General features: G+C 42.9%; 6 protein-coding genes across 6 annotated transcripts in view, besides 2 other annotated features; 3 read left to right on the top strand and 3 right to left on the bottom strand.

Annotated features, from left to right (window-relative positions):
* Positions 1-245, bottom strand: part of UA08_06894 (hypothetical protein) — a gene marked incomplete at both ends in the record, with an annotated part of 1177 nt that extends 932 nt beyond the window's left edge. Inside the window, 2 exons of the mRNA XM_020261935.1 lie at positions 3-123; positions 180-245. Coding sequence (XP_020117621.1) covers positions 3-123; positions 180-245 — 187 coding nt within the window. The remainder of the gene's footprint in view (positions 1-2; positions 124-179) is intronic.
* A 796-nt stretch (positions 246-1041) lies between these two features.
* On the top strand, positions 1042-2038 carry UA08_06893 (hypothetical protein; the record flags this gene model as incomplete). Its single annotated transcript, XM_020261924.1, has 4 exons — positions 1042-1300; positions 1360-1503; positions 1541-1662; positions 1730-2038. The coding sequence occupies 4 exons, from the start codon at positions 1042-1044 to the stop codon at positions 2036-2038; spliced, it is 834 nt and encodes a 277-aa protein (XP_020117620.1).
* A 566-nt stretch (positions 2039-2604) lies between these two features.
* Positions 2605-3738, top strand: UA08_06892 (hypothetical protein; the record flags this gene model as incomplete). Its single annotated transcript, XM_020261913.1, has 1 exon — positions 2605-3738. One exon carries the CDS (start codon positions 2605-2607, stop codon positions 3736-3738), a length of 1134 nt encoding a protein of 377 aa, XP_020117615.1.
* A 1160-nt stretch (positions 3739-4898) lies between these two features.
* On the bottom strand, positions 4899-6011 carry UA08_06891 (hypothetical protein; the record flags this gene model as incomplete). The annotated part of the gene is made up of 3 exons (XM_020261902.1): positions 4899-5504; positions 5570-5779; positions 5865-6011. The coding sequence occupies 3 exons, from the start codon at positions 6009-6011 to the stop codon at positions 4899-4901; spliced, it is 963 nt and encodes a 320-aa protein (XP_020117614.1).
* A 4120-nt stretch (positions 6012-10131) lies between these two features.
* On the top strand, positions 10132-11884 carry UA08_06890 (hypothetical protein; the record flags this gene model as incomplete). The annotated part of the gene is made up of 5 exons (XM_020261891.1): positions 10132-10365; positions 10421-10661; positions 10719-10787; positions 10838-11284; positions 11340-11884. 5 exons carry the CDS (start codon positions 10132-10134, stop codon positions 11882-11884), a joined length of 1536 nt encoding a protein of 511 aa, XP_020117617.1.
* A 5031-nt stretch (positions 11885-16915) lies between these two features.
* Positions 16916-24416, bottom strand: UA08_06889 (hypothetical protein; the record flags this gene model as incomplete). The annotated part of the gene is made up of 2 exons (XM_020261880.1): positions 16916-17861; positions 17926-24416. 2 exons carry the CDS (start codon positions 24414-24416, stop codon positions 16916-16918), a joined length of 7437 nt encoding a protein of 2478 aa, XP_020117616.1.
* A 154-nt stretch (positions 24417-24570) lies between these two features.
* Positions 24571-24633: a repeat region (Identified by RepeatMasker using a combination of RepBase library and repeat library created with RepeatScout).
* Positions 24634-24755: 122 nt separating this feature from the next.
* Positions 24756-26938: part of a repeat region (Identified by RepeatMasker using a combination of RepBase library and repeat library created with RepeatScout) that runs on past the window's edge.

Here is a 26938-nt window from a genome sequence, read left to right as displayed (position 1 = left end):
ACGCTTGTACACCCAGCCGCCAGGGGCGTCCACATCGACAAGGTCAACATCACGTTTCTCAGCGTCACGCTTGTACACCCAGCCGCCAGGGGCGTTCACGTCCACGAGGTCGACATCACGCTTCTTATGACCGCGTTCAGCATGCCAACTTCTAAAACTGTAGGATGAATAGTACTTACAACAGTAAGCGGGACAGCGAGCGATGACCCGGCCAAGAGAAAGGCAGCGGTGACGGTAAACTTCATGATGCAGTAATATGATTGAAGATGGTCTGAATGAAGAGGGAGAATAAGACTGATTTGTTGGGGTTAAGGTTGAATTGGGTTTCCGGACACGGAGCCAGTATTTATATCTTATTTCGACCATTACTTAGAATTCCCTTGACCAGCTTTTGGCAAAATGCCCTAGAAAAAGCATTGCCAACCAACCAACATACCAAATACCTACCTACCTACCAAGGCGGGATAATCTATATGGTGGTGGGCTTCGGCTTATCATGATAATTGAGATAGTGGATACCTAGGTGGGTAGGTGACATCGCGCCAGATCACAATTTGCACCGAAGAATTAGACACATCTCTGCACGTTCCAAACTATTCATCTTCAGGCTTATAAAATTAACAACATGATGCCCGCAGAAGCCTCGGGTGGTTGGTTGCTTGAATATCCACGTTCTCTAAGCATTCAATGTAATCCTTGAATAAACGCGCGACGCGATGCTCTTTCCTGATCATTGCTTCGCTAAAAGTGGACGCCTATCTAACTGGAGCTCACGATGTTGTCATCGGCAGAGCGTGTTAATAGTGCTGATAGCAATTAACGATGTTGGCACGATGTCACCAATATGACCCAGAGGATCTCCACTCCGGCCCAGCAACTGGACATATTCTGAATAAGGATAGTCGTCACATGGTGGCTTAGAAGTTAGTGTTGAGTTTACTCACGCCTGCATACATTTAGTCGAGGATTGGTAGAATAATATTTCCTTTCCCGCAGAATGGATTCGTCATTATTCAGATTTTCTTTCTCCTGTCTAGCATAATGTCTTCAGAGAGCTACCAGCGCATTGCGCAGAAGCCCGAGGAAGAAGGGTTTCTCGAAGGCGAGTCTGGAGAAGAGCCTATAACCATCTCAAACCTGCGATTGAGTCATCGAAAGCAGCAGCGACTGATTGTGGCTCAATGGATTCTCTTGATTTTACTACTCATGGCAGTCGTGGGTATGCTTTGGAAAGGCCAAGCAGTGCAAGCGGGTTGTCCGTATAAGAGTAAAGATGGAACACTACCAGATCATGTTTACTGTCAGTCTTGACTCTCGGTACTATTGTTGTCTCAAATATTTCTCTGACATCTGTTTAAGCACCTGCTGAGAACGCAATTCGATACAAGAATCTCGCCTTCACAACTAGCATCAGCCCACATTTGACTAAGTACCAGGGGCCTCCAACCCCAGAAAACTTGGCAGCCTGGGAGGATCTTTACAGCTGTAGGTTCCTGTTGGCACGTAAGTATAACTGAAGTGATTGGTATTGACAAAACAGTTGGCGTTAGTAGGATTCCAATGAGCGAAGCGGCTAAACTGGTGAATAAAACCGTACCCATTCCCGACTACCCAGGGGAATACGTTATACAACTCGACGTATTCCATCAGCTTCACTGTTTGGTCGGTAGTACCCATCAACGTGTGTATACACAGTGCATAATTGACAATTCGCTGACGAACCATTCAGAACATGATTCGACTCAAGCTCTGGGCTGGAGAGGGACCGGAGTATTATCTCGGCGTCAACGAGACCTTGATGGACATGGACCATCTCGACCACTGCATTGACTCCATGCGGCAGAGCTTCATGTGTTCCTCGGACATTTCGCCCATCACCTGGAAGTGGGTCGAAGACTCGCAGAGCGCTAGAGGCCTTCTTACGACGCTGCATACTTGCCGCGACTTTGAGGCCATTAGGGAATGGGCACTGGAGCATGAGGCTAAAAGCTTTGATATATATACACATGTTCCCGATCCACTGGAGGACAGCACATGATCGATCACAGTTGATATATTATTAGACGTACTGTATAGTAGACAAAGTGCATTTTCTACAAAGCAGTGTGGAATTCAGCTTTGATGGTCCAATCGCTATTCCTGGGATGATGGTGGTAACTCGTAGCACTTGTATCATGGGGCAGAAGCAAGACCTGGCATAGACAGGTCGAAAACCCACTTAAGTCGACCTAAATCATAGGGTTAGCAAATGTTGAAGACATCTCCCTAGGTATGCCTCAGGCTCAAAGTGTCTGTATTTGTACTAGCGTGCTTTTGGTGACAAAGGAAGAAAATCCGCAGAAAATCAAATCAGCAAGCAAATTCATCCGCGAGTCTTTATGATTAACTAGTTCTCTGTCCACCGTCCCAGCGATGATGACTCGCTGGAATGTTCATATTCCTGACGAGATTCTTCTCCTCATAGGTGACCATCTCGGCATCTATGATAAATAGAACTATCTCCAGCTTCTTCTGGTATGCAGACACTGGCATAGTTTATCCTTTATTAGGGCTTACAGCTCGATTTCAATCCGGGGCTATCAAGGGGCTTCTTTTGCTCGCTCCATGCAACTCAATCCTAAAATAGGCCCTGCGATTCGACACCTCGGCCTCGACGGCTGGAGCTGCGACCAATCACCAGAAGACAGCAACATCTACGAGCCTGCGCTCTTCAAAAATGTCGTGCAACAGGCAAGCCACTCTCCAGAAGAAGCTGAAGAATGGGAAAAAGACCTCAGAGAAGGAAACGAAGATGCCTGGCTAGGATTGATCATTCTTTCCCTGAGGAACGTTAGAGAACTAAATGCATCTCCTCCCCGGAGTACTAAATATTTCAGACGAATGCTTTCTCGCGCGGCACTCTGCGAGAAACCATTCGACAGTTGTCCCGGTTCATTACAGCGACTGGAGGACGTCCTTATCTACAGCGCAGAGTTAAAAGACTATACTGTTTACTTCGAATCTCTGCCCTTTTTTCACTTTCCTGAAATGCGCAAAATATCCCTGGAATCAGTCGTTGAAGACCACTGGTCTGATCCTGATAACCACCCTGCCCAGCGACCTGCCATGGGAACGTCGCCAATTGAAGAGATCAAAGCTAGCAGGGACTGCAACGGCAGCAACGGCTTCAGCGATTTTATCACGTCATGTGCCAATCTGAAACGCTTTGAATACCAGCATTCCAACCTAGCAGTTTGGGGTCAAAGTTATATTGATTTTCGTGCCCCAGCCCTTTATAAACCCCTTCTCACTCAAAAGCACAGTCTTGAGGTTCTTCACCTGAATGACAAGGGGGAATACATACCTTCCGGGTTCAACGATGGACTTAAGCTGCACCATAGTTGCCTTGGATCATTAGCAGCATTCAATAATCTCAAAGAGCTGCGCATTAGACTACGCAACTTATTGGATTTCGACTCTTCTGTTTCACTCTCGTTGAAGGATAGCCTGCCTAGTTCTTTGGAAAGTCTCACTCTTGCGAACTGCAGAGACAAATATTTCCCCGTGGTTATTGAAAATTTACAAGAGATGCTTTTTCAAATAAGGTTTCCATGTCTGAAGAAGGTAGAAATTCAACCATTCTTTGTCACGCTGGCTGAACCGAGCGCAATCCAAACTATGCCATTTCCTCCTTCGAAGGGATTAGCACAGCCCAAAGAAATTCCTCCTTCCACTTACGAGTGTAAAAGTGGCCTGTGAAGGTGCAGGAATTCATCTCTCTCTGTATGATCCCCAGTTTGTGGCGCTAATTCATGAATCCTTCATGGAGATGTTTGATTGATTCGTGGAACTAGTCGAAAGGGCATGCTACAAGGCAGTTATACAGATTTTACTGTAATTATGAATGATTGAACAATACTCTAGTTTTGAAGGCTTAACAATAACACTTAATCTAAAGCGGTTATTAGCTCTCAGGTGCACTTGTAATAAGACAAGCACGCTTTTATAAGAGGAATAAAGATTATATGTATACAATAGGTGAAGCTATTTCATAGTTCCACTCAGTATTCTGTCTTGCCTATCAAAAAAAGCTCTGAAATTTTAATTCGGCAAACGCATACGAAAGGACTACTTAGGTATATTCATCATTTAATCGCATGCTATGATAAGGATTAATGCGAATTCAATTAAGATTGAAAATATAAAATGATAGGACCCAGGGAAGAAACAATAATCTGTTCCATTCAATATAAGAAACTGGAGGGTGAATCATGTTCGAAAGCAAGGGACCCCGGGCCCGGACAAATAGGGATGAAATAGTTGGCCGTGAGTAACCCCAAAAGTGTTTCAGTTTTGCTAATAGGTGTAGTCCCGGCCAGCTGTTTTCCAGGTTCAGGGGTCGATTCACCGATTGGTGAACTACAAGGTGTCCAGATTCCTTTGCGTAAAGCTTTCAGAGGAATATAATTATCCATTTTCTCATGGTGCTCATGGAAGTACGCAGCAGAGCCGAGACCATAGCGATTGCCGTATGACTCGGCCCGAAGCTGACTTGGTCATGGACAACTGATTCCTCCATTCCCTATAATACAATTGAATTCGAACAATCTCTGGGCAACACGTATGCGTGGTGAATACTGCCCGCGTCTCAGTCATTTCGAAATGCTTCCGATTCTGCTCAGTCGAGAAAAGTAGGCATCTCTCCGGTCCTGCGCATTAGGTGGGAAAAAATATCCCTAGGAGTTGTTACAAAGTTTATTAGGCCGCGGGTCTAAGCTTAAGCATCACGTTGAGGATTCATGTTTAGGTGTTTGTGCAAAACGACTATAAAAAGTATATTTGCATATAGTCAATACCTAATATATGCAATGAGCCAGACGGCTCAACCAATATTGCGCCTTGTCAAATAATGAATACACCTACGGGAGCCCCTGTCTGACATCAGTTCTCTCATTTAGTCCCCACGCAGTAGAACTCGCATCATGCACCGTCGCCCTACGCATGTCGCGCTTATATTTCCCCTCGAAAATGCCTCCCGCAGCTCGATGCATCACCGAAGTATTGTCCCACAGGATGAGATCCCCGTTATGTTCCCACTCTACGCTCAGCACGTACTTAGGCTGCTGTGCATGCTTGTACAACTTGTCAAACAGCTCTTTTGACTTCCCCTCCTCCAGTCCCTCAATATGATGCACGTGTGCGGCAATATATAGGTTCATCCGCCCTGATGGCTCATGCATCTGTACGAGTTTGTGTCGGCTAAACGGGTAAGCAGTTGGATCGACATCCTTCAGAGCTTCCGGCGACGCGAGCTTGCGTGAGTGCCAAAGCGAGTGGGCAGCTACGTAGTCGTTTGCAAGCAGTTCCCGCTTCAGTTCTCTGTCTAGGTCGTCAAAGGCTGCGCGCGTATCGGCGAAATCGGTGTTTCCTCCCATGCCCTTTGGTGGGAGTTCGTGAGCACGGAGGAGGGAATACCCTGCTCGACGGGGGTTGAAGCTGGAGTCGACGTGGAACAGGCCGTTGCCCTATTACAGCACGTTCAGTGGGCTCGAGATCCACCGAAGCGTTTTGAAACAAACAAACAACATACCTTATTGAACGCCTGCCGCATATGGTCAAGTACAAATACAGACCCGTCCAGATCAATATTGCCCACATCGAACAGCTGCGGACTTGTAAGTCGATGGGGTCGGCCGCCAGCTAAGTATGGTGTCACATCATCGAGCTCGCCGAACTTGGCAGCGAACTGAACATGGAGGTTATCGTCGAGTTGAGTGTCTCTGAAGACACAGATTCCATACTATTGAGAAAATTGCCATTGAATTTTTAGGGCGCGATAGGTGCAAACAAGAGGAGGAGGCGACTGAAGGAAAACATCCACAAACCTTACGAATGGCGACCAGAATCTCTTGGAACACATCATTCTCGACCGCTTTCGAAAAATCCACGCCGTTGATCTCTGCACCAAACGTAGGATGCAGTTCTTTGACGGTGATGAGGTGGAAGGCGGTTTCATTCGCAAGCCCGGGCATGGTTGTCACTCCCTTGATCAACTGATATAGCTATATCCCCAAGTACAATATAGCGTTAAAGCGAGGAATCGTCTAGATACTCGTGGTCGTCGCACTCTATTTATGATGATGGAAACCCAAGCTTGCCCAATTCTACCATCGATTGTATAATGGTTCGGATCGTTTAGATGAGTACTCCATGCGTGCCGTGATCCGTGGGGTGACATATATTGGGGCTTATCGACGAGCCAGCAACGGCCAATGACGGTTTATAACTGTGCATAGTACCTAAATGTCTTGTCCATGCAACGAAACCGGGAGATAAGCGTATGTAGTAATTAATAATCAACGGGTGCTCTTCAGCCAATAAGCCGTATTACCAACTGCTGATTCATTGGTGGAAGATGCTGTTGAAACTCGCTTGGAGTTCTGTCTGGTCTACCAGGACAAAACATCGAGGAGTTGTTTGTCACTCGCCCTCACTTAGCACTGATCGTGGAGTATCCTCATGGCCATTAGTTTCTAATGATCTAAACCCTGGACGGAAGCCGGTGCCCAGTGAGCTAGCGACTCGGGGTTGTTTCCTTTGAGAGAAACATATATCACGCGTAAGCAGCGCAATGCATGATACATAGGAATGGCATTTTTACGCACCTGTATCGCAATAATAAATAGAGATGTTGGTCCCAAAGTTCGTATAGTAGTTGCTTTTTAATAGTTAATACCCTAATTTTATTTTCGGAAGATCGTAGTTAGGGGATACTGTGATATACACAATTTTTTTAGTTATTCTCGCTGAATTATATTGCATGTTCTTGCTACGAATATGTTCTATATGTAGATTAACGAGATATTAAAACAAAATCTGTACATATAATCTGGATGTGAGTTGACGCTTGCAGTTTATATGTGAAATACATTCATACGGCAGAGTCATTGCATCTAATCTAGGACTCAAATCACATTGATCACAATGATTGTTCTTCCCACAGGCAACCAGTTGAAGGAAAGAGGAGAGGAAAAACAATGTAGTTTTCAAACGTAAGCCTTACTGCCAGGCTGAACGACTAAATATAGAAGCCTAAGTCGATTTTGCTCAGAAGACTAACCATGCATTCATTCCCAAACATGGTATAGTCAACTCACGACTCTATGAGTCTATAGGATGCCAGGCTATCGTTTCACAGCCACAGGCGTAAACTATGCCTCATTAAGAACACCCCCTCTTGGTTGGACAAACATATTTTCTTCAATCATATATGTAAACTAGAGCTTATCTGATTCGGCAGGGTACCTAGGTATGATCAGGTTGGACGGCATACGAACCTCGTATTCTGGTATGCAATGCGAATTTAGGCTTAAACAGATTTCAAGTTACTGTTCTTTTCCCTAACAAGTTCATGTTTTTACGCCTATATCAAACACATGATGTCTTAGTGTTTTCCGTTCAGCCCTCCACTCATTTGCAAGGACAGCCATTGAATTTGAAATATTGTGATCCACGATGACCAGGTTACGAAACGCCATATGAAGTCTCGGCATGGCTGTGGACAGTGCAAGGCTCGAAACAAAGAATGTGCATTTTCCTTATGGGAATAACTCCATTTTCATACCCCGGTCACTTGGTGTTGCGCTGGGTGACATGGATTCCACCGGGGTTTCTTATGCGTGTGCCGGCAAGACGCCCGCTGGCTCTCCTCATACTCGCTCAATACTGTGTTGCGGCCCCTGATCCTGATTAGAACACTGGTGGCTTAGAGGATGGAGTGAAGTGAGTATCATATTTATAGCACAGACGACTAATGCCATAGATGTGGCTTCGTTCTAGAGAGATCTCGATTGCAATCAATCCTCTGGCATCCTTCTCGTCATGTAATGGATCCGTTGCATCTCTATTTCTTTTTTTATTACTTAGTTTGGCTTTCTCTCGGTCCATGAAATGTTTTACGGCAGTACCATCAATGACTCGCTTGTAATTCGTCAAAGGCCCTAATTTTTTGAGCGTAATGCATGCATACTCATTGTGGAAACACTAAAATTTCCAAAATTAATATACCACAGACAAGTACAATGCTGGCTGACATGTAACCCAAGAAACAGCCTTCACCTCGGACGTTACCAGTACTAGCTTCTAGGCGCATTTTCATTGCACATAAATATTTTGCAACTGGAAACGGGGACGCAAGAAATTTAACAGTCTCTGACGACTTTTGGGCCTAAGAGAGGAGTGGGGACCGGTGATATGCAGGATGAAAGCCTTGTCATCTCAATTATAATATTCAAACTTTTGATTATATATCATGTCTCGTACGGATTACTGCATAAACCACCAGGGTCGTTGTCCACGTTTTACCAATGAGGAACCCCTAAATGTCATTCATCAGACTGGCCAAGCCCAGGCCAATGGTAGATCAACAAGGATGTGTCCTGGCCAGTCGGGGCTATGCGTGATATATCGGGTAGCCGAACCTTTCGGGCCGGCCATCCCTAGAAATCGCCCCGAGTTACTCCGTGATACTCTCTTACTATGACATATTTGACAGACGCACAATACGGAGGTGATCCCTCGTGGTCCTTGCAACTGGATCATTCCCCTGAATGCTCCGTTTGACACACAAATTCGTCATTTTTAGAGAAGAATAGTTTTTTTTCTTTCTCTCTCCCCCGGGAAATAACTCGGTGCGCAGGGCGGCGCCTCAACGGAGCAGAGTGACGATCAGTCCGTACGCATATGTAACTAGTGACCCTTGGCACTTGTTTTTGCAAATGATGGCGACACCTTCTCTTGATAATAACACCAAAAAGTCACAGAATGTATAGAAATCTTGGCATTGTCTACTTTGGAGTCTTGGTTTTCGTATCAAAGGTAATGCAACTAGGTTCTGAAAAGTTCAATTGAAACTTTCGCAGCTAACTTATCACCGTGATCTGTAGCATATATCTTATTTCTGTTACGAACCCAGGACTGGTAGGGTGTCGACATCTTCGAAAAGTCCGGTGCCGAGTCGCACTATTTATGCATACGGAGAAAAAAAGTGGGAATATGACTGATTGATATACGGGATCCTGGTAGATGATCATCTGGACATTGATAAGAAGGGGTATGCTAGGGTTCGGTAGGTATACTCTCAAGAATGATGATGCTGACGAAGAAGATCAATAGCGAGTCTATCCTGCTTGACGACTTGTCACATGTAATCCCAGGCCCCACATGTTTCATGCCGATCGAGAAGCATGCGCTGCTCAACCAAGCATTTACATGTAGTTGATAGTGGCACTGACGCGTCTTGCTCAATCTGTCTTTTGTCAATGCTAACCGAGGGCCTGTGCTGATGAGCACAAGCTGGAAAAGTTAGCACTAGAACTTTTGTGCAAAGTCGCCCTGCAGATCAGCCGTGCTCACTATCTGGCGATCACCATGTTCTAGTTTTCTGACAACACTGGGAGGGGGGGGGGGGGGTGGCGGAGTCATTATCCAGTCTCTTGGTGGTGCCCGATGTTGAGGATATTCCCAACCTGGACATACGTCGTTCTCCTTTTCGGTGTTTTATTTTGAATTTGGAATTGATAGTCGAATACTGCACCTTGTTATAGAGTATTTTCCTAGGGATGAGTGGCAAAGGGGTAGACGCGTATCGATTATGAATCAGGATCACGGTTTTCGCTTTTTCATTCCCCAAAAGAAGCCAGACAAAGGCAATTCAACCGTATGCCAATCATTAGCTAAGGCCAAACCTGCTACCTCCTGGCCTGTAGTACCAGCACGCCAAGGTCATTGCATGAATGCCCACGTTTCTTGGGTAGTATTCCTGTGACGCAGCCAGACAGGGGGGGGTTTACCTGAGATAGGAAGGTTGTTCATTTTTTTTCTTTTATTTTTTTTTTTAAATGGATCAAACTATAGTGGAGCAGCCTCTATATCTTGTTGGCCTGCTGTAAAGACAACTCCTTGGAGCAGCATGCACAAATTCAGCATACAAAAAGCCAAGAGAGGAAGGCTGTCCAGTTGTCTCTTGACTCTCGTCCTCGAGCAGACTCAAATACAATTCTTGATTGAACTTGTACATCAGGGAACATCAAACTCTTCTTTCATTATCATCTCAAAGCATTTATCGTTATTTTCAGATGAGTCGCTTGAACCATGGATGCCTCCAAGACAAAGACCCCTAAGACGACTGTCATAACTCTCTCAAGTTCGGAGCATAACAGCCCTCCCGAGTCTATCCAACTCGAGGGTGAACAGCCGCCACCACCACCACACCATGTCTTTGATAGATCCAAGAAGCTTCAGATGGTATGCATCGTCTCGTTAGCAGCCATATTTTCTCCCTTGTCCTCCAACATTTACTTCCCTGCCATGGGAGACATTTCAATGGTAAGCCAGACGCCGTGAAGAGAAATGATGAGTGCAGTATAACTAAGTTGTAAAGTCCCTTAATACGAGCATGTCCCTTATCAGCCTCACCATTACGGTATATATGATCGTTCAAGGGCTCGCTCCCTCCTTCTGGGGCTCAATATCTGATGCTACTGGTCGACGACCAGTTTTCATCGGAACATTCGTGGTGTATATTATCGCCAACATTGCTTTGGCCGTGTCCACTAACTATCCAGAGCTTATGGTGTTCAGAGCCCTTCAAGCTGCCGGTAGTGCCGCAACCATCTCGATTGGTAAGTGCTCATGTACAGACTACATCTGGAATTTATGAGCTAATCCATGGCTCCTAGGGGCGGGCGTTATTGGTGATATTACCACCTCTGCTGAAAGAGGAAGTTTGGTCGGGATATTTGGAGGAGGTAAGGCTTGCAAAATCAATCTTAATTCATCTAGTATACTGACCCATTAGTTCGCATGCTTGGTCAAGGCATCGGACCGGTCTTTGGTGGTATTTTGTCCCAATACTTAGGGTACCATTCCATCTTCTGGTTCCTCACTATCACTGCAGGTGTGAGCCTGCTTTCTATCCTGACCTTCCTCCCCGAAACTCTGAGACCCATCGCTGGAAATGGGAGCGTTCCCCTCAATGGCTTATATAAGCCATGGATATACCATGTCTTCCCACAGAAGGACGTCGAGGAGGGTTCAACATCGGGATTGTGTAAGACCAAGGTGTCGTTCAAGGCCGTTCTCGCCCCTTTTACCTTCCTAGGAGAGAAGGATGTATTCCTCACCCTATTCTTTGGAAGTATTGTCTACACTGTTTGGAGCATGGTGACTTCAAGCACAACATCTTTGTTTCAAGAGGTGTACAATCTATCAACTTTGCAGGTCGGGCTTACCTTCCTGGGCAATGGTATGCCATACCGCTCTCTTGTGAAGCCGAAGCCCAACTAACTTTGCGTCTGTAGGTTTTGGTTGCATGTCTGGATCCTACAGTGTCGGCTATCTAATGGATTACAACTACCGCAAGACGGAACGTGAATACTGCCAGAAACGTGGATACCCATCTGGCACCCGTGTCACCCCGAAGTCCCACGCCGATTTCCCCATCGAGCTCGCCCGTAACCGCAACACATGGTGGGTGATTGCGTTGTTTGTGGTGTGCACCGCACTCTTTGGTGTGTCGCTTCGTACCAACCTGGCCGTTCCTATTATCCTGCAGTACTTCATAGCCTTCTGCTCTACTGGGATTTTCACTATAAACAGCGCCCTGCTCATTGATCTGTATCCGGGAGCCAGTGCAAGCGCCACTGCGGTAAACAACCTCATGCGATGCCTAATGGGTGCTGTCGGGGTCGCTGTCGTGCAACCGATGATAGATGCCTTGACAGCAGAGTATGCATTCATTCTACTTGCTGGCATCACACTGGCATTGACCCCGCTTACGTGGGTAGTCTCAAAATGGGGCCCTGGCTGGCGTCATGCTCGAGAGGAGCGACTGGGCAGGAAATAAAAGGGGTCTGGTTGGGCTAGATGGAAGTGGATTTGGCGATGACTAATGATAACGGTCGTTTGATTTGTTTTCTTTTCTTCTTCTTTGTCATTTTTTTGGTGGTCGAGGGGGGTTGTTGAATCAAATAGACTGATAGATTTGTGTTTCTGGATTAGACGGAGGAAAGGACACATTCCTTGCTCGCAGTAGACTACTGCAAGACAGAATGCTCGATGTTGTTGGAGATAGCGTTTAATTACCTAAGTATGTCACCATGTCGAATGTGGGAATCAGTTCCGCCTGTTGTTATACGTAGTGGAGGAAAGCAAGCAAGTACATGGTGTGCGTTAAGCCTAGTGATTAAGTGCTGAAAGAGAATCAAAAATTGAGAACTTTGCAGGTGCTTTCGGAGTGATACCTTAGGACTAATGTAACAGGGATGTAACAGACCAAGGACATCTGTTCAATCATTAGATAGGACCACAGCACCTTGGCTCTAGAGATCTAGCATCGTATTTGTCTTTGAGTGATAAATATCATCTTGAGAGTAACTATCATTCTAATAAAGCTGGTCAATTGCCTACGGAGTATTCGATTTGAAGTTATTGCGCATCATACGATAGATCCCTATTGGCTTGGTACCGTGGACTTGAATCGCCTCGTACAAAAAGCCTAGCTAGAATACTTTTGACTGATGACGATGGGCTGTGACCGGTTATGAAAAACAGACCCTGACATGGTAAGCAAACACAAATGGTGGGTGAGCATGGCTCAGTAAGTGGCCATGCTTGTCACGGTATCTATTCTTCTCTCTGTTTGTACTTCTCATTTTGAAATTCTTCATACATATCTTCGGATTGGTTAGGAGTGACCCGTATCGAAACAGTGATATACTTTGTCACATATGATCTCGAATGGCAGATGTGATGACGCGGCTTGATTCGGTAATGGGTAAGTAGATGTAGAGCACAGCATTCTTTTCTCCTCACAATCTTTGAAATAAGCTAGCTGAAAAGGAAAGGACACGAGAGGAGCCATCCAAGGCAGGCAAGCAAAAGCTTACAGATATCCTAGGCCAAAGGTGCCAAAACGGGGTGGGGGGGGGAAAACATTTTAGGCAGAGATCTGAACGTTCGATACACAATCAGGTCGACATACAAGTAGATTTAAGTCGAGAGCAATGTCGTGATAGCTTCGGAGATGAAATAGCTATGCAACCTGCTTGCTGACCGACTCGAATGCTGTTTAATTCTAATATAAAGCGTCCGTGGAGAGAACCAGTGATGGAAAAGGTCAGCATCCAGAGGTCAATCATCCCGAACACGATATTCGCCAAAATCCCGGTGGGACACGACTAAGTACGAAAACCCTAAGTACGAAATGCGGCGGTAGCAGAAGCGAAAGTTTGATAACGCCAACTGTGAATGTGCATCGATCACGCTTTAGGAAGTTAGCATTAGTAGTCGATAATTAAACAGAGAATTGTTGTGCGTTGGTCTTCCCTGAATAGTAATTTATATATGTAGGTTTTGCTTCTAGGATGCGGGGTATTTCAGCAGCTATGATCGTCATCACGAATGTAAGCCGCATGAGTAAAAACTCATGCGATCGCTCATTGAACCGCCGCGTCAGACCCTTATCGAAACACATGGCCTTGTCGTGTATTGGTTACATTGTCTCACAGTTAGCGATCAATCAATCATCGCGGTGGCTTGGCGTTGTTTTGGTCTATCTTTCTATTCCTTCCTGTTTCAGCCTAGCCCGGGTTTCCTAAGCACGTCAGCCTGGCTTAAAGAGCTCTATCTCTGTCCCAAAGAAGACAGACTAGTGACCACCGGTAGCCAGACTGGCCTGAATGTATTCACGGATTTCATTATTGGTTACATGGAACCCGGGTGTCCAATGGCCATGATGTTGTTCAAAACCTATGGAAATATCACCATGCTGTGAGGGCCTCCTTTTCTACTAGCATACGAAAGTGAGATATTATGTGAATGTTCCTACACGAGTGACGTTTGCTAGGCAGTTGAATGCCACTCTTTGGGCGTATATTACGCAAATTCCCGTCATGAACTGGGCGTCGGGTTCGATTTCTGACGTACGTTAGCTGCCCACCAGTTACATTTTCTCGACATAGTATATGTAGACATTGGCAGATGTGCCCTAATTCCCCGGGCCACACCGCTCAAATATCTGGCCTTGAGCACTGTTAGCTTCGTCTTCAAAGATTGGATTAGACACCGGTGGCGCAGCTTGTAGACTAAATACAACTATGCCTTCAGCGTTGGACTGGATGTGGGTTTGCCCTGTCTGCGATTCCCGCTTTCGTTGTCCTGCAGTTGTGGGCATGTCGTCTTTGTGGGGCGTTAGTATTGTCTCGAATACGATGGATGCTACCGTCACGGCTATCTAGGTTATGGGAGTAAAATTTGGGCCGGCGACGTAGTAGTGGACTGTCTCGTGTCTCGGGATAGTAGGGTACAAGGGAAACCGAGGTTACCGGATGAAGAGTGTTGAACATGATGCTTGAGGATAGCCGTAGTCAATCTACGTAGTCTAATATGATGTGGTGATATACGATGTTTCCATTATACATTGGCATAAACAAGAGTTATCAAGTAGATGGCTTTTGGTCAATCAATCAACGAGTGTAGGATACAGTAGATCGGGAGAAGTTTACCAGTCTCCTGACGTCGCCCTCATTTTTTATGTACATCAATCATCATCGCCTGTATATATAGTTCTACCAATAGATTCCATCACCCGGCTTCTTCTTAGAATATCTTCGCCTCTTTATCCTAAGTACTGACTTAACAAAGAATCCGAAGGCTATCACACATATGCACCCACCATTTCATCTTGGAAAAGGATGTAATGATAACATCAAAACGTTTAGCATGGCGCATCGCACACAACACAGCAGTTGCAGGAGTCACACTATCCGCAGTCAGCCTTGGTTACTGGTACATCTGGCATTGAATAGACATGAGGCTCATACCCAACGGAATCCATCAGCGCAGTTATCACTGCTGCCAATTTTGCACACTGCAACAGCAGAGGAGGCGAAGAGGGCCGTTACGGCGACGACGAGGACGGTGAACTTCATTGCGAGTTAAGAAATGGGATTGTATAGAGGAGTTGAATGATTTTTCTTTTGTTTGTTCAATAGCACTCAAGGGTTTGAGGTACATGGCAGACTTTATATACTTCGTCTTTACGTAAGCATTGAAGTCAGCAGAAGACAGGTCAATGTAACTCATTGCTGTTAATTAGACTTCTTCACACTCCCGAGTCCACCATTGTACCTTCATGCATGGATGAATGATCCTAAATACAACCATAGATTAAACTATGGTTAGATGGTGGGTAGTTCAACGATCCTTCGGGGGCCAAAAGATATAGGTTTAAAAGCTGGGCGTCAGCATGTTGGCTATAAACCAAGGTAGATTGAGTTATACTACTTGCCAAGTCTCACTGATGTTTCATTCTGCTCTATTTTAGTGCTGCGGCTGACACTCTAACATTACCAACCTAACCATTTTCCTTGGCCATAGGCCCATTCTTATCTTGCACGGTGGACGTCGTGCTCTGATCGACTCGGGGATCGGCTCGCTCGGCTCGACGATTGTATATTTTTACAGACATCCAGCCAATAGTGCTCCGGCCGCTGTGAATCACAGCGACCAGGGAGACGTCGCGAAAGAATCCGTGAGTGAGGGGCAGATTGGGCACGATGCTGGTCGGATCAGCTTCGATCATGTAATAGGGCTTGCAATTGCCTGGTATAGAAAACTAGTGCGCAATAATAGGAATATAGGAAAGTTAGGCCGAGACTTTTAGCTCAGTATTCCATAGATTATACCTATTAGTTATATTCTTAAACGCATTTTAAGGAGCCTCTAATCTAATCTAACCCTTATCTGCCAATCTTAATTCTAGCGTCAGTAGCCCTAGCTACATTTTAATATCCTTCATCATAACATCTGAATAAAGCGTGTGTAGAAGGAAATACCTTAGAAAGATAGTTCCATCACTGCTATGCTAAAAGAAACTCTTGGTGTAGATCTTCTAGATTCCTTCCACCACGCACTGTTTTTCTACCACAGGGCAATCGTAACCCAAATCATGAACTAGTACCATAAAGGGTAGCTGAGACTATTACTACTATTCATATATCAAGATATAATTAGCCCAAACAGCAATTAACCTAGAGAGTGATGGTTTTACCACGTTCCTACGTAACCGTCTCGTTCTCGAGGCCTCCCCCCACTGGTGTTACGATGCATTGCCAAGAACTTGATAGAGTTGTTAGAATCTCCAAAGTAGGGCTCAGACCCAGGTGTGTATAGTATCAGATTTAATATAATCCGTCACCGGATTCGGCTTAGATAGAGTAGTGCTATGCTACATCATTTGTGCCAGCATTGATGAGGACAAGATTGGGGAGGCATAGAAAGATCATTACTTACTCTGTCACTGATCTGGTCAACGTGTAAGCCCAGCCTAGAGAAGATACGAGGTAAGTTTAGCTACTGCAGCAAGCATAAATAGTTTTTGTCATTAAAACAACGAAGAAAGAAGCCCTTGATACAAAATATTGGGACATTCCGCCCAGACAGTTCAGACACGACCTTCTCTATGTAGTTAGCCTACTACTTTATATCGAGCTTGGCATTGAAGTCACCGAACCAAGATTCATGAATTCTGATAATAATTCTGTGATAGATTTGGAACTTTCTGGACTGTGTATAGTTCTTTCTTCTAGGGCTTGCTGGTAGACCTTTTGGTTATACATGGGCTTCAAACTACATGTCTGTCATTAACATTGTTATAGAAGGAACAAGTACAAATCTTTCCGGTATAATGGGAATTTCAATCAAATATTTGAGATCATAAGAGCCAGTACACGAATTCAAAATAGTCGACTGGAATGATCCATTTTCATTTTCAGCCTGCCCCAAGTGTCCATGCCTCTGATGAACCATGATAGACCCCTAAATAACCCTAACTAAGGAAATCTTTCGGCTTGGTTAGGCCTTCTAATATCTTTTTCTATCCTGTTGCCAGTTTTGAAGCAGCACTCTGCACCAGATCGCCGATTGAAACACCACTTAAAATCTCCAAAATTGAAATATCAACACCCAGTTCCTTATGGAACCACCTCCGAAGGTCGAGTGCAACTAGAGAGTCAGCTCCCAGTTCGGTCAAGTATGTTCGTCCCGAAAGTTGGTGTTTTTCTGCATTCAAGCCGAGCTTGCGGAGAAGCTTGTTTATTATACTCCTTGTTATTGTGCCCAAGATTCGATCTTGGCTGCTAGCATGTTGCAACTGCGCTTTCACCGACGTCAAAGTGCTATTTGACGACATTGTGTCTTCAATTGCCGTGGATTCAGCGCTATAGACGATGAAAGGCCACATCTTTGGTACGGCATAACACAACGCGTCAGGGTAATATTTAGGATGAATCCGTCTAAGACCTGCGATTACTTCTGGACTACATGCAGAGTCTATTTTTCCGGCGAGAATACCCTCTGCAAACAGCTCATGGAAGTCGCGTTCCGACAGATGTGATGGGCCCCACCTGTTAATCAGCGCTCGTTTGACTTGCTGACCAGTATGTCCCAGGTAGCCCAGCCCAATGATCGCTCCGGGATGGATAACACTGCCGGGGAGGTTGAAAATTTCACGTCGCTGACGAATAAGACTGGCCATGAATTCGGCTGCAGCACCATAAGCAGTCTGGCTTGGATTGCCTACTGGGCCTGCCATGGATCCGATGAGAATGAAGAATTCGAGGTCTGGGTCACGATAGAGGTCGCTGAGGATGATGCTTCCCTGCACTTTGGGACGCCAAACGTCTTGCATACTTTCAAGGGTAAGATTGCTGAACAGATTATCTCTGAGGATCATTGCTCCATTCACGACGCCACCAACTGGAGGAAGCAGCTGCTCAAGTATATTGTGAACACATAATACAGACTCCCTGTCACTCACATCCCTTTAAGAAGCTCAATCAGCGTTTGTTTTCAAGTGTGAAAAGTAACAATCTTGAGAAAACTCACATTTGCATGAAGACTACTCGTGCGCCTAGCGCAGTCATCTTACGAGTCCATCGTGAGCTACGCTTGGGCGATCGACTAGCAAGCACAATGTTCCTTGCCCCACGACAGATCATCCACTCAGCTAAAGACTTTCCTAAATCACCTGTCATTCCAACAAGCAGGTAGGTTTTATGTGCCGATAATCTAATTAACGAACTCGCTTGGCGAGTCCGTACTGGCACGGCGGCTGCATCGGTCCAATCCAAGATTTCGAGTTTGGACAAATCAGAGAATGACATATTAGGTAGATATTGAATGTTTGTAATATCAGTACTTTTGGACGTGGATCTGTACGACTTCGCAAATTCGATAGCGGAATTTAGTAATCTTTCAAGCAGCGGCATGTTCATGTCATTCGAAAGAGCTGAAGTGGAGCGGCAGATATCTGTTGATTTTAAATGTATCACTTCGAGCGGCAAAAGTGACTTAATCCGAGAGAGAAGAGTAGAATGACGGTCACTAAGCTGTATGATCAAGGCAATATCTGTTGGTAATTGCTTAGAAAGCTGGCGGAGCGAGCTCTTTGCATGAATGAATATAGTATGAGCCGTATTTTCAGCTTCTACTTGTTCGCTGACACTGAAATAGACGTGGATTCCTTTTTCTTCCCCTATAATAGAGAGGATTCTTTGAAATTCAGTCCCAACAATCTTTGGCTCGTGGACCAAAATGGTCATCCCGGGGTTTGTTTTGCTTATGATATTGAAAGCCAACAGTGCTTGTGCAACCACTTCTATGAACATGGGTTTTGATATGGTGGAGAAGTCAAATTCGAGTTTCTTCTGACTCCACAGTTCTTTAGATCCCACAAGCGAAGCGTGTTGACTGCAAAACGCAGCAACTGTGTTTTTTTCTGCATCTTGGCCAATCATCAGATGCAAAAAGCCACCCCCATCGACCGGCAATGCTTGCAAAGTTGAATAATCCGCTTCGATGTAGTTGGATGATTGTGTGGCTTCATACTTGGTCTGCCAATGGTTTGTATGAAGTAGTTGAAACTGAGGCACATTATCTCTCACTGTATTGGAGACAATGACATCCACAATAGAGTCACGCAAGCTCACTTGACTATCGTCAAGGACATAACGACTTGCTAAATATCGCTGGTTTGGCGGATTGCTCCTTTGCAGACGAGGGATCATAATGACGCCTTTGCTATCCAACATAAGTTCCAACTCATGATTATCTACACCTTGAGGCAATTTATACTCGTTTTGAATGTTAGTACGTACTAAGCGCATCAGTATGTCGAATATTGAGGATGTAGTAACATATTCCAGGCGTTGTATCTGAAGGTATTGAATCCTTGATAAGGGGTATTCAAAAACCAAAGACCGAAAAAAGCCTTTGCTCATGCCCAAGTATGGGTTTTCGGAATCGTGGTTTGGTGCTACCCACAAAAGTGTTCTAGCAACCGTCATGATTTGCTGAAATCGGACGAGCTTGTCGTTCGTAAAACTCTGGAAAATAGGTTCTTCCACATCAATAAGCAATATAAAATTCGCTGTGACCCCATTTTGTATTTTCAACGACTCAATGTCAGCGGCATGAATGATGCGCAGAAAATATGGTCGCAATTTTTGTATCAAAGACAGGACAACGGGGTATATCTGAGTCGTTGTGCCTCCCACCACAATCAAATCATTGTCCTCTATCCGGCCTGAAGACAACGAATTTTCTAGCAACCGAAGATGCTCATCTGAAGCCCTCCAGAGAATGGTATGCATCGGCCCGGAATTTCTTCCATGGGAAGATTCGGTGCTTCCAAAAGTATCAAATCCTGCATCTATGGCTGCCCTTTCCCACTCATCACTGCCCATGACTGCATCGTCAAAATGATCTTCACCATGTTGGGCACTCGACAACGAAAATTCTCCACACGCACAAGACATAAGCAAAGCCCAGATACTATCAAGCTTGCTAACCTGCAGTCCGACAAAATAGCCCCCAGGCTTAAGCAAGTTTCTGATTCCTTTTAAAGCCTGCTTCCGATTTTTCGCCTTTTGGAAAGAGCCTCGAGTGTCGATTACCAAATCGTAGAAATAATGCCCATAGTCTTGGTCTACAAGGTCACTTTCAACATCCAGAACTTTATAGAAGACACGGCCTTTTTCCTCGCGCAGGGTTGATTGGACATCGTGAAAAAAAGCGTCCGAAAGAGCAGTGTAAGTGTAAGAGTAATACGAACCATTGATCTTTTTAATCACATGTCCTGCAAAACATTCAGATCCGGCACCGAGTTCCAGAATTCTCAAAGATGGAAACCGAAATACAATCTGCTTGACTAGCCCCGCCAGTTCATCAATCAAAGATATGAAATATTCACTTTTGCAATAGAGACTTCTAACCATAGTGTGGCTTTGCGACTTTTGCTGAATGGCGTCGTCATCATTAAGAACATGGGATAGCAAATTGTTTCCAATTTCGTCGATAATTTCAAGCTCCACACGCGTGTCACTGTTGGTATGTTCGGTGTGTGGAGAGTTAGCTGTGTCATCTAACTTGCCATCAAAACATACGCAAGGTAGCTCGCAATTCTGCATCAATATACCCTTCATCAAAGTGTGAACTTGAGACCCCTGGAACTCCAGATGTTGGTCTAGTTTCGTGTTGATATCTCGAATGTACGAGAGAGCTCTGCTTTCCAGTATTTCCCAGTCGATGTTCAGCCTAGCTTGCGATCGGTCAAGCAAACATGATGTAGGCTTTAAGGGACCCCAAACAATAGTCGAGAAAATCATATCATTATCGGTTGGTGTGGTCTCCACGATTGGATGCAGAATGATATCCTCTACAGATAGCAATCCCTGACCCTGTGTATCGAACAAATGAACGTCCCCTCTTAATTTTGTGGGGCCCAGTTCTGTGATAAAAGCTTGAAATATAAACTTTTCTTCCCTTATAGGTCCCCAAAGAGTAGGGTTCAAGGTTATCCGAGAAATTCCAACCGGAATATTCAATGTATGCTGCTGTCCATCACCGGGAGAACTGGCAGCGGCGAGAAGACTATGTAATGCGGCGTCCAGAGTCGCGGGATGAATATGTAACTGCTCATCCACGCAGTTTGAGACGAAGCCACAAGCGACGTCTTTTTTTCTTTCAAGGTACGTAATCGATCGAAAAGGCCCCGAGTATTCCAATCCGAAGTCATTCTGATAATCATAAAATTCCTCTGTGTTTACTGGTCTCATTTCGTCCTCACCATCATCTTTTCGTGGCAAAAGATCTGGCCTTAACTCTCCGAATTCAATAATAACTCGGCCGGAGACGCATGGCTTTAGTATTCCCCCGAAGCTGGCAACGCAGCTAAAGTTGCCATGTACGACGTGATCTGTAGAGTCCTGGGCTGCTATTCGAAATAATGTCTCAACCCCTTTTACTCTGTCGACGGGGACGATAATTGCACGATCTATGGCGAAATCGTCAATTTCAATCGAGTGCAAGCTTCGATCTCTTCCGTATATTATTTCTATTGCCTCGACTACCATCGAGATATATCCAGCTGCAGGAAACACGATGTTCGATTGAACACGATGGCCCTCAAGCCAAGCCAGATCCTCGGTGTTGATGTGATTGCGCCAACGCCACTCGCCACGATGAGAGTCTGAAGTGAGATTTCCTAGAAGGGAATTTGGTGGTAAATTACGGTGCAGATAGGCATTTACCATTCTAGACTCCACTGAGTATGACTGTGTGTGATCAAACGGATATAACGGAAGACCTTTAAGAAAATTGGGTTGGATTTGTTCCTTGAAGAGAGCTATATAGCTTTTGATATCTATAGCTTCCGTGTCTGAGAGTGCCGCGTACAAACCAATGGCCCTAGCAAAAGATTGAGTGCTGCTTTCATTCCGTTCCGCTAAACCGATATATGGAATTTGAACGTCGCTTTGTAAGACAGAGGATATAATTTCCACTGAAGGAATTTTCAGCGTTGGATTGGGGCCGACCTCGAGGACAACATCGATATGAGGGTTTGCTTTGAAGGCAGAAGCTACAGCTTGACAGAACATGACCGGACGAAGCATGTTTTCCATCCAATATTCTCCTTTCAAGAAAATTGATTGAAGAGAAACGTCGATCTTGTCGCCGCCAAATACGCTGGAATACCACGCTATCGACGATGAGTGATTGATATGGATATTGCATTCCTCCAAAGCACGAAGATACGGTTCGGCGGATAATAACATATGGTGTGAATGATAGGCAGTATCGACCCTCAGAACACGAGGGTTTTGATTGAGACTTTGTAGTAACCAATTCAGCTCATCAATTGCGTCCGAGTCACCAGAAAGAGTAACATTCGACGGTGAATTATATGCTCCGATATTGATTTTCCCCAAAAAGGCGGGATCTGAACAAATTGCATTGGCTTGATCCCATGAGAGATCGACCGCAACCATGCCTCCTACAGATTGATGCTTGGAGATGATGTGTCCTCGTAGATAGGCTATCCGAATAGCGTCTGAGGATGTGAGAATGCCAGCGGCGTAGGCAGCCGGGATTTCGCCAGAGGAGTGGCCAATTACGACATCTAACGATATGCCCACAGCACGCAAAATGTCAACCTGAATTATTTGTAGCGCAGTGCGTATGCTGAGTGAAATAGCCGCCTCGTGTACTCTCGATGACGATTCGGGGGCGGATAGCTCATCAATCATAGAGAATGTCGGGCGATACTGTAAGGGTAACTGGTTTAGAGAGTCTTGTAGCTTTTGAAGTACTATATAAGCATCTGGGATGGAAGAAAGTAGATTAAGTCCCATCTGTGGCCATTGTGCTCCTTGGCCGGTAAAGATACCTACAGCACATCTAGGTTTTCTAGGACCCGGTTGTATAGTCAAGTCTACAAGATCAGTCTCAGGTGAGTCTAACCTCGCTGAAATCTTGTTCAGCAGATCTTCAGTTGAGAAGGCAGAGATAATGGCTCGATGCTTAAGTTTAGATTTGCACATGAACAGAGTCGCTGCTAAATCAACTAGGCTGACATGCCGATTCTGCTGAATGTACTGGTGATATTGTTTCAATACTGCAACTAGAGACTGTTCGGACCGAGCAGAGAAGATAAATGGAAGTGCTGGTAGTGGCACATGTTGCAAGATAGGAGAACAAACATTATCGGAGTGTTGGTTAGAATCGAAACTTTCCAGAATAACATGAGCGTTCGTCCCCCCAAGCCCGAAGGAATTTACGGAAATTCTTCGAGGAACGCCAAGAGCAAGTTTGGGCCATGGTAGCGTTTTTGTGGGCACTCGAAGCCGCGACAAATATGAGGAGATATTTGTGTTGATCTGGTGGAAATGTAAGTTAGGAACAATGAGGCCATGTTGTAAACATAGTGAAGATTTGATGACACTGGCTAGTCCAGCAGTCGCCTCTGTATGGCCAATGATAGTTTTGATAGATCCCACATAGATAAAGTTTTCTGGGTCCTCTTCTACCGTTGAAGAGGAATTTTGAAAAAAGGCGTTGTAAATGGCAGAGGCCTCTTCTGCGTCACCGGCCTGCGTACCAGTTCCATGTGCCTCAAAGAACTGGCAGCGATCCTCGGGGCGGCTTGGATCCAAACCGGCACTAAGATAGGTGGATAGAATTAGTTTCTCCTGAGCAAGGCTATTTGGTATACTCAAGCCTTTGCCACGGCCATCGGAGTTGATTCCAATAGAGCGCACAACGCATTCAATAGGATCGCCATCACGGATGGCATCTGGCAGGCGTTTCAGTACTATCGACGCTATCCCTTCCCCTCTTGCAAATCCGTCTGCCTGCGAGTCCCACATATGACAGCGACCGGTTGGAGAGAGCATCTGTAACGTCGAGGCTGCCACAAACGTGTGTGGCGATAGGATCAGATTGCTGGCAGCGGCGACTGCCAGTGAACATTGGCCTTTTTGCAGCGCGTCAGCAGCCATCTGCAATGCCACTAAGCTAGATGAGCACGCGGTATCGACGACGACTGAGGGCCCGTTCCAGTCAAAGAAGTAGGAGATCCGGTTGGCCATCATGGAGTTGCCAGTTCCAAGAGCCTTGTACTGCGGCATAGTATCCGGGTCTAGATTGATGATCGCTGAATAGTCCTCGCTCATCGAGCCGCAGAAAATGGCGGTATCAGAGCCGGCCAGGCTGTTGATGCGTAGTCCAGCAGCATCGAGGGAGTCGTACACAGTCTCCAGCAGGAGGCGATGCTGGGGGTCCATGGCGCGGGCCTCGTTCGGTGAGATGTTGAAGAAGGCGGCATCGAAGGCGCGGACGTCGCCGTCGATGAAGTAGGCCTCCCTGGTGTTCGTGGTACCTATATGCGCGCTATCGGGGTGGTAGAACGCATCGGCGTTGAAGCGGTCTGGAGGTACGGTAGACGCAATATCGCGAGGATGCTGCAGTAGCTCCCACAGGCGTGAAGGCGAAGTGGACGAGCCAGCAAAGCGGCAGCCAAAACCGATTATGGCAGTCATTCTGATCTACTTATACACCCATATAGATATACGTATATATGTAGAAAGATTGTATTAGTTGCCAGTTGATGTGTACTGGCGATCAGCCAATATATCAAATCTACTACGTAGTATAAGCACTACGGGTGTGAGGAGTAATTAGGGCTTACCCGTGCCACACCGCTCCGCGCTGTGGGTGCGCTACACTTATAGTCATTTTCACATAAATATCAATTTTGACTGGAATAGCTTTAAAATATATATATTAATTAACCCTCTACTTAACTATAGTTTTTAAAGGTAGATGAATACCTAGCTAAGTATATTCTAGATAAGGATTAGGAAATTCAACTTCCTTAGATATGTCGGAAACTTCGGTTGGATTACCGTCGAGTATAGCTAGGATAGCTATTAACGGTTGAAGTTAATAGGCTTCTAAGGTTGAAAGGTTTAATTAGATAAAAGAAATAAGAATAAAACTTCTAAATATTCTAATTGATAGAAGATTATATACTTAAGTTATTATAGTTAATTTAAGATAATAAAAGAAAATTAAATATAAAATAAATAAGCATCCTTTTATAATTTTTCTTTATTATAGCTAATATAGTTATTATTCTATTCACTTTATTTTTATAGATATAATCAATATAGCTATAACTCTATTGACTCTATTACTCTAATTTTAATAATTATAGATAATTCTTTATTTTATTATATATTAGTTTTCTATATTTATTGATTATAATATTTTAATTCTCTAATAATTCTTTTCATTAAAGGCTAGTGTCTTAATAGCTTAATAAATAGCTTATATCTCTTAGATATATTAGAAACTAATTTTACTCTTAATTTTTTCTTTTATAATATATAATCTTATGATTTTATACTAATCATATCTTTAAAGTAAAATATTAATAAAAATAATTTTATATTATATATTAAGTAGTCTAGTGTAGAGCTATTTTTATTTTATTTTTATTACTTTTCTTTAATTAAAATTTATATAAAATTAAAAATATTATTGCGCTATAGTAAATATATAAAAAATAATTATTATAAGTGTATTTTAATAGCTTCTTTTAATCTTATATAAAAGAAATTTCTTTATATTTAAAAGTATTTAGAAGAAGATAGTAATAAAATAAATATTAAAATTAAAGTTTTTCTAATAAAATATGCTCATCTTAATAAATAATAGAAATTATTATAGAAGTATATTAGTTAATTTATTGAGTTTAATATTAAAGATATTAAAGAGCTAGAAAGATTAGAAAAAATAGAAAAAGAGGTAAAAATAAAATAAGTAAAAGAATAATAAAAAGCTAAAAAATTTCTTGCTGTTATATTTACTTTATAAAATAATAATCTTATTTTTAATATTAACTTTAATTTTTCTATCTTTCTCAATTATATTTCTATCTTTATTTCTAAATCTTCTTAGAGTAATTTAAATATCTAATAGATTCCTATATATTTTTTTTAGGTCTATATCCCTTTTATTTTATAAGATAATAGATCTATTCTTTTTCTAATTTATATTATAGTATTCTTTTAACTTTATATTTTTTATTGTCTGTTACTTTATCTTTATTTATTAGATTAATAATTAGTTCTAATAATAAAATATAAGATATTAGGTATATTTATATTCTTATTAATAACTAGAATTTATAATTATTATTTGTAAATTTTTCTTTGATAATAAATAGCCTAAATTTAACTATATTAAATTTATTACTTAATCTTATATTTTTAATATTAAAATTTTTTAATCTTAGTATTTGTTATAAAAGGTAAATTTTCTTTTTTTTTTTTATATTACTATGTTCTTGTGCTTTTTATTATAATATCTTTTTATTCTTATTTCTACTTATTTAATGTTTTTTAATAAATTATTATGCATTAATTGTATATATATTACTTAGATATTTACTTTATTTAATATTTCTTTTTATTTAATGTTTTTTTAACTTATTCTTAGAATTTTTTCTAGATTAATGAAATGTGGTACTTGTCTGATTAATATATTTATTATATTATTTATCGCAAACTAAGTAAATAGTAGTAATTCTATCTAATTATCTTGATTCTAATCTAAGTAATATCTTAGATATTATTTAACTGCTTAAATCATTTTTTTAGTCTAATTATTAGTTTATTGATAATATATTATTAATAAGTTATATTCTATTTTATAGTTTTTCATAATTATCTGTTAAAATTTAGATATAAATAGTTTATTTGATTAAATATAATTTTGCTTAATAATCTGAATATTATAAATATTTTTTATAATATTAATATTATGTATTATTATGCTGTTAAACTCTTTAATATTAGTTTTAGGATAATATATTTTATAAACTTATCTATAATAATAATAACTTTAATGTATATAATTCCTAAAATAAAATCTTTCAACTCAATAAGCTTTATATAAAATCTATTATAATCTTCTATTATACTTTTATAAGTATTTCTAAAATCTATATTCTTCTATATAGTTAATAGTTAATTAATTTATTATAATTGTAATTATT

This window comes from Talaromyces atroroseus (genome assembly GCF_001907595.1).
Source record: "Talaromyces atroroseus strain IBT 11181 chromosome Unknown scaffold_10, whole genome shotgun sequence".
Taxonomy (NCBI): domain Eukaryota; kingdom Fungi; phylum Ascomycota; class Eurotiomycetes; order Eurotiales; family Trichocomaceae; genus Talaromyces; species Talaromyces atroroseus.
The sequence above is the reverse complement of the archived record's forward strand: the minus strand, read 5'-3'. Positions and strand labels throughout refer to the sequence as shown.